Source organism: Lissotriton helveticus, chromosome 4_1, assembly GCF_964261635.1.
Source record: "Lissotriton helveticus chromosome 4_1, aLisHel1.1, whole genome shotgun sequence".
Taxonomy (NCBI): domain Eukaryota; kingdom Metazoa; phylum Chordata; class Amphibia; order Caudata; family Salamandridae; genus Lissotriton; species Lissotriton helveticus.
In genome coordinates, this window is record NC_136063.1 from 1621291134 (window position 1) to 1621308986 (window position 17853).

General features: G+C 43.1%; 1 protein-coding gene across 1 annotated transcript in view; it reads right to left on the minus strand.

The window, feature by feature from the left end:
* Nucleotides 1-17853, minus strand: part of AVL9 (AVL9 cell migration associated) — a 397244-nt gene that overhangs the window by 76710 nt on the left and 302681 nt on the right. Inside the window, exons 11-12 of the mRNA XM_078688247.1 lie at nt 7725-7859; nt 1631-1850 (exon numbers count right to left, since the gene is read on the minus strand). Of these exons, the coding sequence (XP_078544373.1) occupies nt 1631-1850; nt 7725-7859 (355 nt within the window). The remainder of the gene's footprint in view (nt 1-1630; nt 1851-7724; nt 7860-17853) is intronic.

Genomic DNA, 17853 nt, shown 5'->3' on the forward strand with positions numbered 1-17853 from the left:
AGACGGCTGGTGGCAATGCTGAATTTGCCGCGCCGCCCGCATTCTCAAACCATTCATGGCTCTAGCAGCTTCCTGCTGCAGTTCGCACGGTCCCGAGCTGGGCCGCACTGTGCTCTCATCTGCTGGCACCCTGCCAAATTCAAGTCTTGCCGGCCGTAGCTGAGAGAAGGAGTCACTCACCTGCGATACAGCAGCCGTCAAGACAGTAACTGACTGGACCATCCCGCTCGGGAGTCACAGGACATCCCGGACGACTCACAGCTCCTTTAGGAAACGTGAGTGATAAATCAATTTTAGCATTTAGTCTTTCATTTGTGCTAAGTGTTGCACCACGTATCGGCCCTGTGTTTTCAGAGTGCTAAATGTCAATATCAGCTTCATGTGTAATTAAAGATGTACGCTATGTGCACAGTCGGAGTAGACAGTTAAACCAAGAAACAATAATACAATGGACCATCCCCACCTCATCTGTCTGATTATGAACTGCTGAAAATCATATCGCTCCGCATTTTTTGGGCCGACAATATGCACAGTGGTACAGGGCCGTTTTTCAATGGGAGTGTATTTTACACATGGAATCAACGAAGGGGCACGAGGCCGCAATGTTGGTGCTATGAATGTGTCCCACAGAGCTACAAATACCTAGAGTTTCTGATTCAAAGTGTCGTAATGTTTCTGCATCATTGACCATGTATAATAAATACTATTGTTTGTGGCGTGGTTTCTTCATTAGTTATCCGATAAAATAACATGTCTGCTGAAGCTTGTCTATAAAACTAAGAAAAGACTGGCTGTGCAATTTGTATTTCTTTGCACTGCCACGTGTTTAGAGCGAAACACCAACAGGTTTTGCGCTCGTGCTTCTCAACATTCTTTTTCACCTTATTGCATTAGCAATCAATTACGCCTGTCATTGCGTGATGGTATAATCTCCAAGTTGCACTTGCTATGCTATACAATTTGCTTTTTAGGCTAGCACACAGGTCATGAATGATCAGATGAATGAGATCATCTTCTGAGCAGAAGTGCCTGCCCGCCTCTGTTACTAAGAACTACAGTCATGCAGTCTGTCTCCCTTCCTTCTGTTTCTTGTGCTTCGCAGTACTTTTAAGATCTTCCTTGAGTTTCCCGTTGCTCAAATGGGTGTCATGACTGATATTTATATGTTTTGCCTCGTCTTCATTGCCTGATTTTGCTCCCGAGAAAGTGTCACTCATAGTCGTTGAAATGTCACTCATAATTACTCTGAAATTATGGAACTGTCACACATAGCATTCTGACACCTTGGCAGCTATGGGGTTAATTTATTCTAGACTCCAGAGAAAAACTCCTCCTCACTTATGGCAACTTTGAAGTTGAGGGAGCTTACTGTGGAATGAGCTATTCACATAAAAAGTCTTACTCAGGATCCCTAGCTGGAGGGGTGAACCCTTCTCGTGATGTAAGAATAGGAGCGAGGAAGAAAGAATCAAGAGTGACGAAGGTTACCAGCAACTAATCTAACCAATTCCAAACCTTATCAAAATGATATTGCGCATCAGATTATATCACTTATTCTGTGTCTGACAACTTTTTATAACGATTTTAGGCAACCAAACAATAAAACACTGCACTAAAAGTGGAAAGTCACCTGTTTGTAAAGTGGCCGCCAGCAGTGAATGGAGGTAAAGAGCGAACTGGGCACGGATCCACTCGTCCCCGCCCTCCCAGCCGGTGCCGTCCAGAAACACGTCGTCGCGGTTTTCTGCGACGTGCTTCACCAGGTAGTCTGTGAACCGGAGGTCTGCAGTCGTGGGGTTCAGAATCTTCTTCAGTTCCGGGTCATGGATTAGGACACGCGCTTCTTCAACCTGTTTAAAAGGATTCGGTTAGTCAGGGAAAGTACAACCAGACAAGCCTTATAGGTGGACAAACTTTCAACGGTTTGAATAAATGTACTAGAGCGGGAATTTCCAAACATATCGGCTATTCTTGCACACCGCTCCATGTATTTGTTCCCGTCAAGGGACTGTGGCAACAACATGTCAATTGGGTGTGTAACAAGGCCTATAAGAGCATGCTTGCTCACAAACCTATGAATTTGGTTTCCTTAATAAGAGGATTTTTTTTATTTGACCTTCAGCTCTATACCCTGAAACAGCTAGTCATATCTCTGGCAACAGCCAGGTGCATAACCCTTTACCATCACTTCGAGCATACACAGTATTAAAGCTTGTCTCGGCATTTACATTAAACTGGCATCACCCTACCCTGCACACACAACTAGAAAACTGATGATACACATAACCCAGCACTTTACGAGATTTCTACTAACAGGATGATTCAGGGGAGGGGTTTAATTAATGTTATCAAATTATTGTCGCTTGGGCATTCCGATCGATCACTTTCGTAGCAAGTGAAAAGAATATGGGAAAACTAATGTCAAGTGAAACAAATTGGCTTATGGTTATGTATTAAGCTGTTGCAGCGGAAATAATCAATAAAATCTGTTTACAAAAATAAAAAAGCTTGTCTCGGCATGTTAAAGTTTAGGGGCTAACTCACCAGCATTACTCAGTTGAATAAGTTAAAACAGCATAATTCTCAGTCACAAAAACTAACAAGCATTTGCAAAACAAAAAGGTTGTGCACTGGCCGCCAGCCTATTGGCTTTATCAATGCTTGCTTTGTCATGTTTTTAAAAAAAACGTTACTGTTGAGGAACCAGCTAGATGCTCATCAATCTAAAAAACAGAAAATCATAGGCTAAAAGCAAAGATATCTTTTTGGTCTCAAAAAGCACCCATTGAAAGTAGTCATGATAAAGTGGTAGCAAAGAAAAGGTGAATGACAACATACCAATGGAAGAAGAGGGCTGGATGAAAGCCCCTACAAACCAAGTACATTCTACATATAATTTTAGTAAAATCAAAATGCCTTTGCTAACCTAAAAGTTTCTTTTTAACAGTCTTCAGCAGAAATGAATTATGGTTGTGCTTGGAACCTGGCTACAGGACAGGTTTTATTGGGTTTCCTAAGGAAATTGTCTCTGTCACTATTTAGAATCAAGCCTAGAAGGGAATGGATGAGGTTTTTGGTTTCCCACGTCATAACTAACTGCTGAATTAACTAGACAGAGAAGGAGAGCTTCCCACACTCCAGAACCACGAAGGCAGGACTGATTTGCTACTTAGACCAGCAGTGACCAAGGTTTTCTCTGAGTCTCTTAAGCGCCGTACCTTGGTTACCTATATAACCCTGAGTCTTATTGTACTGGAATACTTTACAGAATGCAATATGGTCACTTGGCTAAAGGCAATGGATCTACTGGAAGGCCAGCCTCGGAGGTTTATCCTAACCTGACCATAATTATAAAACTCAGCGCAGCCTCCAGAAGTAACTTCAATTGTCTACCGGAAAATGTTGGTTCTGATAGTCACAAAATCAAGCACAGACTCCTAAAATGCCATCTAAATAAGGATGCTGACCTAGGCCATCTTCAAGGCTCTTTGGACCCAGAACTATACTACCTATGCCACCACTGGATTGCATCATTCTGCCCATGTCACAGCAGCCTGATATCCTTGAACTGGTAACTGACTGAAGAAAAATGTCATATTAAAATACTGGTCTGGATTCACAAAAATAAAGCTGTAGGCTTAGTCTACGTGCCAACGTGCCACACTTCATGACCACTGTAGATTTCTCTGTGTACACCAACTCATGAATTAAAATAAATATTTTCTGCTGATGTAAAATCCACTTGTGTTTGGTAAGGGTTAAGATACTTTAACTTTTTTTTTCTTCATATTGAAATTATTTCCCCACAAGATTAAATATCTAACCCAACAACCCCTAGACATATGGAAGTGTAAGGGGAGTTTCCACAACCTATGTTTACACTAACTGGAGTATTTTCTGTCTCCAAGATAAGTTTCTTGAATTGGGCATGAAATACAGAACGAATGTTTTATATCCACAACGTTATGACTGTGGGATTTCATCCGTTTCCCAAAGGCCATCGTCCTGACGTTCCAAACCTAAAATGATGGTGCAAAAATCCTGCCCAAATTACGGATTCGTTTGAGGATGCCAATGTCCATATATCCGTAATATAAAATTAGGGATCTGTCGCTCACATTTGCAAATTAGTCTGTATATGCCTATGTGAAAGGTAGGAGTGCAAAGGGTTTTGATAATCAGTCCTACAGTGTATAGAAGACAGTATCTGCATGGAAGGTCCCCAAGATACCTCAACTAAGGTATTCTGCCCGAACAGGTCAACCAAATGTCTGTGTTCGGTCTCCCTAGAGCCTAGACTAACTAGCAATTTATCATACTAGAAAAAGCTGCTCAGTAGGGCAGGCCCTGACGGCATAAGGCTCAAATCTTTGAAACTGCAATCCCACAGTCCAGAGGCAGCTGTGGGTAAGCAGCCGTGCAGCCTCTTCAGATTAATTAGAATAATTAGGGGAGTACACCATTACCTGGAGCCTAAAGATGCCTTGGCGTTTCAATCGCATGACGATACAAGGAACTTGTTTAACATCGCTTTCTCTTGTATGTAAGCACTGGCTTTGGCCACAAGAGGAAGCTATTGTACCAGGAAATAAAACGTAAAACCAGTTCCATGCCTTTGACAACCCAATGAAAGAAATTATGTTTGCGTTCCTTCCTTGACAATTTAACTCTGAAACACACCTAATTAGCAAAAGCATGTCGGATGGAACATGCAGTCTTTGGAGAAAGTCAACAAAATAAAGTAACAAACCACGCTTCTCGCGTGCAGTCCGGCAACAAAAAAAGAAAACCACGCGGGTGGACAGCATCCCCCCACTTATTTTACCGGGAGCTCGATAACTGTAGCAAATGGAGCTACACATTCACTCTTTGGCCTCTTTGGGGCGAGATCGGAGCTCATTCAGAATGCTGCTCACGCGCTGGCTTCTCTGATGCAATCTCATCTAAGGGGTGAGCAAGGGGAGGCAATGAGTCTGATGGTGCAAGCCACCTTTCGTGACGTCACTTCCTGTCGTGACGTCGGCGTCCCCCAGTACCATCCGTACCTGATTTTGTTGTTACTTCAAAGAGGCTAATTTTTCTGTGTTATATAGCGCAAACGTGAAGAAAATATGTGCACCAGTCACGTTAAACAAGCACATATTCATGTCTTTAATCACAGGATGTGGAGCCGACGAGAGGCTCGAACCTGTTATCTCAGCTCTAAAGTCGGCAGCTCTAGTCTTAGGCCATAACCTCACCACAAGAACGAAAGCATTTTCAATATTATGTACAACGAAGTAATAATTATTGCTTATTTATCTTATGCAACTAATAACCATTGACAAAGCCAACAGTCCTGACTTGGAGGTGTAATGTTACTTGTTGTGTTAAATACCTGGACAATGGACAGAAACAGCAAAATACCAGTGGGGCAGCACATTATGCTAAATACAGATTTGCAGCTTAAGTGTTTTAGGCCACGCCCTTAATTACATCGGCCACGCCCCTATGAGAGACACCCCCCACCCTCCCCCCCAGTGTTTTCATCCCGCTTATAGCCCCGAGATACAGCATTTCAAACATGCAATGGCATAAGGGAAGCCATTAAGTGACCTGATCGCACGAAAATGCAGTGCCAACAGTGGTTAGCGAGATTGGTGGTAGGAAATGTCAGACTTGAACAATATGGAAGATTGGCCCTGGGCCCGAGTTTCGAGACACAAATCAATGTGACGCCTGACATGGTAGTACCGGCCCAAAAGTGCCTTTGCTCCGTTCACGGAGATAAATGCACTCGGATGCCGTAGTGAAGTTTTCAAGCTTAGTACCATCAGCTGCAGCTTGGCCCAGCAGGTCAGTACGTGATCATTCGGTCATCCAGCTCTCAGAGCTCCATCTGTACCGAAGTACTTCAGCCTGTTAAGCAGCCTTATGGGAATATGGTCACTCGAAAGACGAGAGACAGCATGAAGATGAGCAGAGCTGTAGTCACTACAATAATAATAGCCCAATAGCATCATGGGGAGGCATGTGTTTACATTTCTGCAAGGCACTGTCCAATCCTTAGGAGAGCTAACCGTCCCTGGGTAGTCTATGGGGGGACTATAAGTACAGGCCCCTCGCTTACCTGGCCATGAGCGCAGGCACGATGTAGGTGCCATTGTTGTGGGTAACGAGCGTGCCAGTGATCCTGGAGGTCATCTGCTGCTGCTTGTAGTGCAAGGCGGGCAGCGTCGGATTGGTAACACGGGCATTCGGGCAATGCCCGAGGGGCCGGTGTCCGAGTGCTGCTGTGGGCCTCTTTTTTTAGCAGTCTGGGGGGCCATTTGGGCGCTGTCTCTATTGTTCGAATACAGCCAGCGGCCCAGTAGATGTCTGAGTGGCCTTTCTAGAGGCGGATGGGCGCTCATTACCTCCGTTTATCAAGAGGTGTCACTCCCTTTGTCTCGCGGGCAGGCCCATTATTGTGTGCACATACTGAGTGGGGGCAGGGGGCCTGAGTAGAAGTGGCCTAACTTGTTTCACCACTGTAAACTAACGTGTGCATTTTTTTTAACCCCCTTCCTAAAGTTTTTTTTATAAGATTACACCAACGCAGTGATTTTGAGGAGTGATTATGCAAATGTGGGCCGATTTTTTTTTTTTGCGTGCCCGGGTCGATTTTCAATCCCAATCCAACCCTGAAGGCGGGCCCTACTGCCTCTGCTCGTCTTGACGCGCCTGCCTGGGCTGCTGCTGAGGCTCTCCAGAGGGTCTCACACTGATCCAGGTTATCATGCTAGGTGCGTGGGCATCATCCATGACAACATAACAGTAATCAGTGCAGTCACCAGCCTTTCCCGCTTCACATCCCCTGCAGCTTATACCATAGGAACGGACAAAGGACTACTGCACCAACAGAATTTTAACAGGCTGCAATACGTTATGTTTGACCCAGGGGTGGAGTTCAGGGCTGAAAGCGAGGCATGGAGAACGATGCGTTTCAAACCTTGTGTAAAAAATAAAATCTACAGCGCAATAGAAACAAAGCAGATGAATCAGATTTGATGGTGAAAAATGTTGACAAACTAATTAAGCCTCTGAACTTAAATGTCATCACTTTAAAAATAATAACAAGCACAGCGCAAGCACTTTGCTGGTAAAAACCTTTCAAAATCGTTCCAGAAAAGCACATGGAAACAGTACTTTGGCGACGGGAAACTGATAAGAGAAGCACATGGAGGAACAACAGGAAATATTATGCTAAAGCCAATAGAAGCGGAGGAAAAGTGACAAGCACAGGAAACAATGAAAAGCAAGGGGGCAGGATGTAAACCCCTTTTAAGATTTATATTAAATACAATAGATTTCAAAAGCACACCGCAAGCACTGTGTAGGCGAAACCTAAAAGAATACCTCTGTCCATGTTACCCCTAGCGGTACTCTAGAAAAGCTGTCTTTTTTATTGGCTTTGGTTTATAAATGGCTACTGTTCATTCTAAGCAAAGGGGAAAATGATTTTAGTGTTCAGCACATTTACAGTTATGACATTATTGTTCTGTGATAGTTTTATAGTATTATATGGATATTTGAAACTTAATTAGAAACAATTAAATGTTATTATTTCTTATCTGTTTTCAGATTAAGTCTGGTTTTTAAGTTTTCACATGTAGCTATTGATCATACAGTAAGTAAAGGACACTGCAAAGAAAGATTCATAACTTTCAGACTGAATTCAAAGCAATAAGCGGAAAAATACTTACTTCTATGAGGGCATCACTTAAGTGCTTTTGCTGTCGAAACAGGATGTTGGTGGCACCAGCAACAAATCCTCGAATGCTCACATCAGACAATAGGTGATGCTGTTGCAGTGCCATATATGGTAAACAGAGAAATCCCTAAAAAATAAAAATCTATTAGCATTTCCTTTTGAAGTGAGAAATACAAAATATGTAATCATCCTTTTCAAATGCAATTACTTTCTTAAAAATGCCTACATTTGAAAAACCTGCATATTAAGTATGCAGAGACTAAGGTGCAGAAAAAAACTACATGGCCCTCTATTAGTCTCAAAAATGAATCAAGGCATTTTCAATTCAGAATCGAGATCTCAATTCATGGTTGGGACCTAGGAACAGTAAGAGAGTTGGACAGTAAGCATGGATGCTGCCCTCACATTTTAAGCCCAGTCTTCCATAAATAACTAAGCAACCGGCACACCCACCTGCTGCTGTTATATATTTGCTCCCATAATACATGTGGGCATGGTCATTTCAGCAGGCACACATCACCCTTAGGAACACTACTTGTACATGGCTTAAACAGTCCAGACATATTGAGGACACTTCAGTACCTATCCCCGGTCCCTACAACAAAATAGTGCAGGTCACACAGGACTGGGGCAGCTGAGAGTTGCTAAACTGGCACCATTTTGACATTGTGGACAAGATTCAAGTGTAGCTCTCAGCCATCCCAGGTCTCCATCAACTTGCATATTTTTTCGGGTGAAGCAGAATTGGACCAGTGACTAGTACCAAAGTCTTGTTTACAATTGTTAGAAACTGGGTCTGGCAGAGGTATGCATCTTGTCCAAGCAGGGACAATAATCCTTGTAAGGATAAGTCACAAAACAATCCTAGATTATCTTGTGCTCACCCTCTGGTAGCTTGGCTCAGAGCAGGCAGGCTTAACTTAGAAGGCAATATGTAAAGTATTTGTGCAATAACTCGTACAACAACACAGTAAATACACCCCAAATAACCCTCCACACCAGGTTACAAAAATAGATTATTATAGTCTAAACAAAAGAAGACCAAAACAATAAAAATCCAATGGATAGAAGTTTGAAGAAATAAATGCAATAAAGTGCATTTAAAGGAACTAGAACTACAAAGGTTACTTTAGGTCGCGCTGGACCAGGGCAAAGCCAAAGTTTGGGCCTACTGTGATGGAGATGCAAGTTGATGGAGACCTGGGATGGCTGAGAGCTACACTTGCAGCTTGTCCACAATGTCAAAATGGTGCAAGTTTAGCAACTCTCAGCTGCCCCGGTCCTGTGTGACCTGCACTATTTTGTTGTAGGGACCGGGGATAGGTACTGAAGTGTCCTCAATATGTCTGAACTGTTAAAGCCATGTACAAGTAGTGTTCCTAAGGGTGATGTGTGCCTGCTGAAATGACCATGCCCACATGTATTATGGGAGCAAATATAGGAGCCGAGCAAACCCAGGTGAACAAAGTAACTTTCCTGGTCGCAAGCAAAGAGATGCATCAATCTTCTCCACACATTGACAACGCATCGGTTCCAATTCACAGGATCGATGCGTTGAAATCTAACCTCGCAGTTGGGTCCTGCATCGCCGGCGAACCGCACAAGGATGTCTCCAGATAGGTACTGCATCAGCGTCGAAGTACACTGCGTCGGTTCTGATCGACACAGTGCTTGATTTTGTAGCAAAACAACTGCAAAAACCACTCCTGAGGTCCAGAACTGGAGAGGGCACCTCAGGCAAGTGTAGGACTCAGAGATGGCAGAGCCCAGCAGCACCAGCCAAATTGCAAGAAGTCTTTTGTGTCCCTGAGACTTCAGAAAACAGGAGGCAAGCCAACAAGTCATTGGAGATCACTTAGAGTGAAGGCAGAGTTCTTCAGAAGAGTAAGAGAGCAGGAGGCAGCAGGACAACAAGCAGAAAAGCTTCCTTTAGGAAAAGCAGACCAGTTGAGTCCTTTGAGCAGCACAGCAGTTCTTCTGACAGAGATTCAGTTCAAGATCCAGAAGTGTCTGGGTCAGAGACCCAGTGCTCATACCCAAATGTGCCTTTAAAGTGAGGATACCTTCAGAGTGGTTTGAAGTGCACCATTATCTCTTTCAACCCAGTCCTGCCTGTCAGCCAATCTGTGGGGATTAATTAGTCCTTTGTGTGGGATCAGGCCACTTCCCTTCGAGAAGTGGAAGTGTGAGCCCCTTCCTCCCTTCTGCCCAGGAAGGGCCATCAGAATGCAGATGTATGTAGAGGGATACTCATTCGCACTTAGCGTTCCTGTGTTTATGGCTGTCTGGAAGGAATTCATAAGGGGGAACGTTCACCCAGCTCAGACATGTATGGGAGACAGGCTGCAAGGCACACAGAGCTATAGGGGCAGAGAAAGGTCCACTTTCTAAAAGTGTAATTTGTAAAATAGTAATGTTAAATCCGACCTTACCAGTACAGAGGATTTATCATTACCATTCCAAAGATATAAAACATGAAAAAGCTACTCCTTTCTGATAAGGAATTACAACTTTAAGATATTTCAAGGAATTCACAATATTAGCCTATTAGAGGAGTAGGCCTCCCAGCAGCGAAAAACTAATGTAGCTGTTTGTCAATACTAAAACATGTGAAACAAAAGTACATGTCCTACCTTTTGTTTACACAGTACCCTATGATGACTTAGGTGTAATAAAAAGGGAGTTTAAGGCTTGGCAAGTAGTTTACATGCCAAGTCAAAATGGCAAAAAACTGCACACACAGGCCTTACAATGGCAGGCCTTATACATGGTTATGGAGCTACTTATGTGAGTGGCACAATCAGTGCTGCAGGCCCACTAGCAGCATTTAATGTACAGGCCCTAGGGAAATGTTGTGCACTTTACTAGGGACTTCTAAGTAAATTAAATATGCCAATTGGGCATGAACCAATGTTATCATGTTTTAGGGAAGAGGGCATAAGGACCTTAGCACTGGTTAGCAGTGGTAAAGTGTGCAGAGTCCTAAAGCCTTTTCAAAAACATGTACAGAAAAATGGAGGAAGGCAGCCATAAAGTTGGGGGAAGATCGCCCTAAGGCTGCCGGGTCACACAACAATGCATTGGGTGCATCTGTCACATGTTCTGTGCGTCTTTCATCCGCATAATTGTGGCTATTGCAAAGAAGTGACAGGCCAGCATTCAGCTGTCCAAAGTCTTTTCAACCTTCATTCTTTAAGAGTGAAGCAGATGTGTGCCAACTGGCCTACAGTCTAATCTACAAATTTGAACAGACTGTCACCTATACAAGTCCATTTTTTTTACACCAAAAGGTGCCAGCAAAGGCAAACCAGGGTAGCTGAGACAAGGCCTGCATCCAGTGCACTATTGTAAACAGGAAGTAGGGCAGCATTCAGTCAGTTTTTAGGATGAAGGAAACCTTACAATCTGCTGTATTATCATACAGTATTTCCAATCTACCCCAAATTTGTCGCATTCAAGGATTACATTTTGAATGGTGTTCCTCCCTTGTTTCTTCCAAGTGGGGGTTAAAGTTACCACAGGTCTAAAACCCTGATTCCCTAGGTACTAAAGTATCACAGGTGTCAACCTTAAGTAAAGGAGCATAACTGCCCCTTGGATTCCCATACAAAGGAAAAAAACTTCCATCTGAGTGGTCAAACCAACTCAAGGACCTGGGCCTCACACCAGAACTTCCAGTCTGAACATAACCTTTAGGCTTTCTACGAGATAAGGTATTTTGCCTTGAGCTCAGCATCAAAGAGATGACCAAGAATGCCAGATAACAACTACTAAAATGTTGCAGCAGCTTCATGCCTTTCCACCCAAAACAAGGCCATTAACTGGCTATCCAAGTTCTAGTCATTCTAAGTCTAAACTTCTGGAATGTTCTCACTGGTGTGACCAATTCTCACCCAGCCCCACTCAAAGCAGTTCTCCACTAAGCAGCCCATGTAGTCTCAAATACAAAAATATCTCAGACCATCACAGCAGTCCTTTCATCAATAGGTTGGAATCCCAATGTTTTTTTGTTCAGAATATAAGTAAGTCAGCATGTATCCCTAAAAAGCTGAATCACTTGAACAATGTTTAATACTTATTTCATAAGCTTCTGTGAGAAACAGAACATTAATGAGTAAAGCTCGATATGCTTAGGCTGAATACTCCCTCGTGTAGAAAGTCTTCCATGCCACAATCATACACTGGCAATGCACCAACATACTTTGAATGCTCAAGTAGCATACATCTAACAAACTGTGACAATCTCAAACTTCACACGGGCCCTCAAACAGCACTTTCCAAAAGACATTTCAAATTCTGCACCTACTTAATGTACCTGGTGCCCCTGGAACTATCATTCAAAGTTACCACCAGCTCCCCGGTGACCTTAACCTCCAGTCTTTTGACTTGTTTTTGCGCTTTCTTTAGTTCCTGCCTTATGACTTGCTTTTTGCTTACTAATATTCTTTACCATACTTTCAAGTTGTCTGCCACCATGTGATCAGGGTATGGACACGCTGTATCAAGAACCTAAAGTAAATCATAAACAAAAAAAATCTCTCATGACTGGTATAATAAGGTGTAGGTAGCATTTAGAGGTATAACTACTACAAATAGGAATGTGATTTGTACACCAATCCATGATCCACTTGCAATTGAAGGCTTGATAAGAAAAGACACAATGATCCAGCAAGTAACATACTCATCTTTTAGAGCAGTGCTTCCCAAACCTTTTACAAGCACAACCCACTTTTTAGAACGACAAACTTTTGCGACCTACCTAGCTTTAATGGACATGAGGCGGGCACATTTTTTATTTTACCTACAGCATCGTGGAAGTACACGGTCGTTCGCAGACAATACATTTTCCATTTGAACAGGCATACCGTTTTACTGTTAAATCTATATTGCATACAAATGATAACATCTAGAAATCATGTTTCAGTAAATATTTATCATTTGTGAATCACCATTTGTTTTGATCATATTAAAATCTTTTTCCATCACACTTCAGAATTACAAAAAAAGTGCTTCATTAATGCTTTCCTAACTGCTGAATCTTTACAGCTCATTTACAGGCATTTACATTTTGTAGTGTGTTTAAAAAAACTGGCATCCTACAGCTTTTCCTTTCACACAATTAAAGTGAATTGTGTGGCATATTGTCACGTAATTCACTTTACTTTTATTTCTCTGATTGCAAAGTGAGAGGAGTTTGTAAACACTAATCCCCATGTTGAGAAACCAGCAGCAAGCCTTCCAAGCACAGCAGATGTGACAAGATCAATACAGAATTTAGAGGCACTTTTCTTTGTTGCTTGGACTTTGGTGGAGCACCAAAAATTGGCTCGCAACCCACGAGTTGATCTGACCCACAGTTTGGGAACCACTTATTTAGGGAGAAACAAAAATTGGAAAGCGAGTCCTTTATGTAAAAGTTTATTGTAGAACCAATACTATCAACTAATTCTTCATCCATTTTGCACGAACGAAAAAAAACCCTAGAGGGTCTGTGGAGTGGGTTCGGACCAAAATGCCTTTCAGTACCGAGCAGCCGAAATGTCCTTCCCATCAGACCAGGCTGTCAAGACAGTGAGGAAAATTGAATTTTGCCCTGTCATGTGTCCCTACGTATTCCCCATCGTATGTTATATGTGCACGATTAAATATGCATATGTTCCCCCCTTGACCGAATAAAGACGCAATTATAGTTGTGTCCAACGTCAGTATGCCAGTTATCCAGTCCTCGTGAAAGCAACGAGTATTAGGCCTATGTTGCCAACGTCTTTACATTGTGCACGTTAATTCATCGAGTTGTCCCCGTTTCTAGGCCTCACGGGGCCCGGACACCAGATTCGAGCTCAAGTCTCCTGAAACCACTCCGAGGAGCGATGCAGCCCCTCCCGCATCCCTGACCCTTCACTTACTTTCTGCCAAGCAGCGCGGTGCCCGGCCTGGCCTGCCTGCCTGTCTGCCAAGAATATGTTATGCCTCTAGTTATCAGTTCAGCTCCCCGGCTTCACATTCCTAAGCTAACGAACCGCATAAACATCTTCGGCTATAGTCTAGTCTTTCTGTCTCCATGCAAGAGAATTACTGAATTAATATCGATAGAAGATTCATAGCACACGCAATACACTAAGAAATATATGCATGCACCAGCCTTAGTGACAAGTAGCCTTTGCCCTGATGACTTTTAGATTCAAGCAACATGTACTCCAAACACAAGATATCAGATATGCTATAGGTACATGTCGTCCTGACATCCCAGACTTTAGTCTCCTCTTCTAGTGCCAGAAGTCAGAGCCCCCAGCTCTCCCCAGTTACACGTCATAGCCCGTTTGCGCGCACCAGTAGATTAAAGGTTCCAGCTGCCCAGGTAGCCCCCTCCATGTATCCACCCATTCATGACACTTCTGTGACGTTTACATCACATGTCTCCGTGCACGCCCTGTGCACGCCTTCTTTTCACGCCCATATGTTCTTATCTTTCGTTTATCACTTGTTACGCCTACTGTATGCAATGCAATTGTACTGTTTTACTATATATATACTGTATGATGTTAATGAGACGTTGCAGCTGCCATTCCATTCCATTGCATGCCATTCCATGGTCTTTTGGCTCGAGCCATCTGATTAAAGCCCATTCTGACTCAGATATCACGGATCCTGCCTCTTATTTATTGAGCTATCCTTTTCAGTTAATGCATAGAAAAATAGTACCGGTATTTAATTATTTATTTACCACATAATGGCGCCCGAACAGGAACGAGCCCCTTCCCCACGCGCCGGCGATGTAACGCAGGCCCCCTGACCCTTCTACAGCCGTGACGGAACCCTACGTGCACGTGCAGATATTTCTGCTTCAAGTCTCCCTCAGGCCCACGGAGGAGACGGAGACTGCGGTCCGGCATCCAGACGAGGCGGTGAGGAAGGCGGGTCGTTCCGACCAGAGCCCAAGCCGAGAGAGCAAGGTCCGAGGTATCCGGAGGCCCACCTGTAACCGAAGCCCGAAGCGTATGCGTAGTGCGTCGTAGCAGTCCAGTCCGAGGCCTTCAAGTTTTGCTTCCCGGTGAGTACCGTTGCTGGGGGTATCTAGACGGGTGTTCATTAATTTGTGCCCGGTCCGACGGGTTTGGGTACACAGATCCGGTCCGACGTGTTCACCTAGGTGGATACGGTATGACGTGTCTCTTTAGGAGACCGGTATGTTCTGTACTGTTTTAGCAGTGCATCCAGTAATTCTAGTAAGTCTGTTCTCGAGAAATTCAAGTATTATGTTTTCAATGTATTAGGTAGTTTCTGTTCGAACTGTTATTAATTTGTTCTTGATGTCGTGGTATGAGTGATTGTTTTGCTATTCATTACTGTGTTCATTGTGTATCGTGTTCAAGTTCAAGTACGGTTCAAATATGCCTCTGTTTTCGAAATTACGTCAGATAAAAACCAGAAAAGGGTTACTCGAAGAACCAGTTCCTGTCCCTCCCAGGGACAGTCCTGGACATTTCATGTATCATAAGCATGGCTTAGATGCCATACTGTATCTAGATTTATGGGTGGATTACACCAAACATCTCAAAGAGAAATATAGATGGCCTGTTTCAGGAACATGGGATGCCGAGTGCATCATGAGAGTAGAAGAAGCATTATGGAAAAAGAAAGCCAGACAATCCCAGAAAGATGCCATAGAATTATGGCGTAAAGAATCCCATAAAAGAACCGAGAAAGAATTCAGAAAAGCAGAAATAAGTAGGGAATCCTCAGAAAAAGCCCAAGAAAGGGAATTACTAGAAGAAGGTGAACGAGTTAGAGCAGAACAGTCAGACAGACAGAGAAATGCCCTTATTAAAGGTATGTATCCCCTTCTCGCCGAGGGTTTGCCGAAGACGACCCCAGAAACACTCTGTAATTTACCGCCACCTTTGGTCCCGACTAAGCTGCGTCATAAACCGACTGCAGCTGAAATTTTTCTTTCTTCCTATTTAGACGATACTGTCCCAGAATATGCTAATACTAATCCTACTCCACCAGTTCAGGTCCAACACCCTGTCAATAATGTAATTACTGTGCCTCCAGTCGTTGGTCCTGTTAATGTGCCAGCACCCCAGGACCAACCCACATTACGTACTCCTACTTTACCAGTCACGTTACCAGCAGCCGCACATTCAGTATTAATTGACGATTCCAGTTCAGGAGGAGCAGGGGGAGGTACTCCTATCACCCCGCCTCAAACAAAGCGACTGACGCTGAGAGATGCAGCGTTACAACGTACGCCAAAAGTGACTACGTACGAAGCCCTCAAAAAGTATTTTAATGAGTGTGGATCTGATTGCAGATATGACCCAGTACCAGGCGAAGATAGTATGATAATATATTCCATACGTTTACGACGAGTTGCAAGTTTCTTGGTTACCATATCAAATATGGAACAACATCTAGACAGAATATATCACTTCATCCGAACAGGGGAGAAACCAGAAAGTATTCACAAAGCTATGGTACACAGGAAAGTCGAGATTCAAGGCATGATTTTACAATTTTTAATAAATTGTTTAATAAGAGAACAGGATTACCCTGATAAAAACAAAGAAGATATGAAAGCCCTGACCAGATGGAGTGACAATATAGCAGAAGGAAAACACAAGACACAAAATAGTATAGAAACAATGTACAGAAAGATCCGTAAAGAAATTATAAGTATACACCAAAAGGAGGAAGCAATGAGAGTAGCCGAGAAAGAGAATGACTCTTCAGACGAAGAGGTAGACAACGAGAATCCCTCCAGAATAGCGTATGTAGGTAGAACGAGACCTCCTGATAGACACACACGCCTAGACTACAAGAAAGCTTTTCCTCCTCCCGTACCAGAACAGTGTTCTCTTGAACAATTATTCCAGGCTACCGATAAAGTTCTGAAATTACGAATAGGTTACAGTGAACTTAGTACCATGCATGAACAAGAACTCGCCTGATCAGCCGTACAATGGACTAGTAATTCTAGTACATTTCCAGACGAAGTAGTGGCCCAATCGTTTCTGAAACTGTCTTCAGACCAACAGAGATTGGTGGGTATGTATATGATCCAGCACCTCATTACATTGTACGAGAGTCAGCATTCTGATCCAGGTCCCTTATATAATGTACTGGACGAGTTACTCCTAAACCGATGGAAAGGTCTAGGTACCGATTTAATTAATGTCATTTTAGAACAACGTCACAAATACAGAATGTTCCTGACTCCACATTTTGTTCCTGTTCCACCCCCAGTAAGAAAGACATTTTACATAGACAGACAGAATCCCTTGCGAGAAGTCCATCCTGTTAAAGGAACGGATGGTACACTCGAACGAGTATTTGTTTACACCCCTATAACGAAAATAGAACTACTAGAAATGAAAAAGTTAATACCCTGTCACAATAAAGATCCAGCAGGGTTCCACCGAGAATTAAAGGACATGCTCCGTATGGGAGAATACACGTATCCTGATATCATCAAAATGTTAAAGGTCCTGTTGCCTGCGGGCATATATGAAAAACTCAAAGAAAAAGAATGGGAGGTGGGAGAGAAAAAGATAGATTGGACCGCGTTAGAGAATGAAGATAATGCACGGGTCCCAGGTACTGGTCTTGGGGATAGAGCCAAAGAATTGCCCGAACTGTTAATACAAGTCTTGCCAAGATTACTAGATTACTAGGAAGATTGGGATGCCATCTCAGCCTGTAAAGAGAAACAAGACGAAGACACTAGTGATTTTTATTCCAGATTTGAGAAATGTTTCATTATTAATAGCGGTTTGAAAACAAGTAGCGAGTCGTATCCACATCTTTTTGTTACTAAACTAGTTGAGAATTCCTTACCGCAAGTTAAAAATAGAGTATTGAAGGTCGAGAGTACATGGCAAGCTAATACCCCGTCCCAAATGCTACAGATGCTACAGTACCACCAGAACCGAATCAGGGAAGAGCAAGAACACGAAAGGAGACGTATGAAAGACACGAAAATGAAAGTACTAGTTGCACAGTCTGTTCCACCAGATAGTCAGAAGAGGGGTACGAATCAAACTAGTCATTCTGCAGCTCCCGTTAAAGGGACATGCAATTACTGTAAACAGCCAGGTCATTATATAAGCGAATGTGCAGTT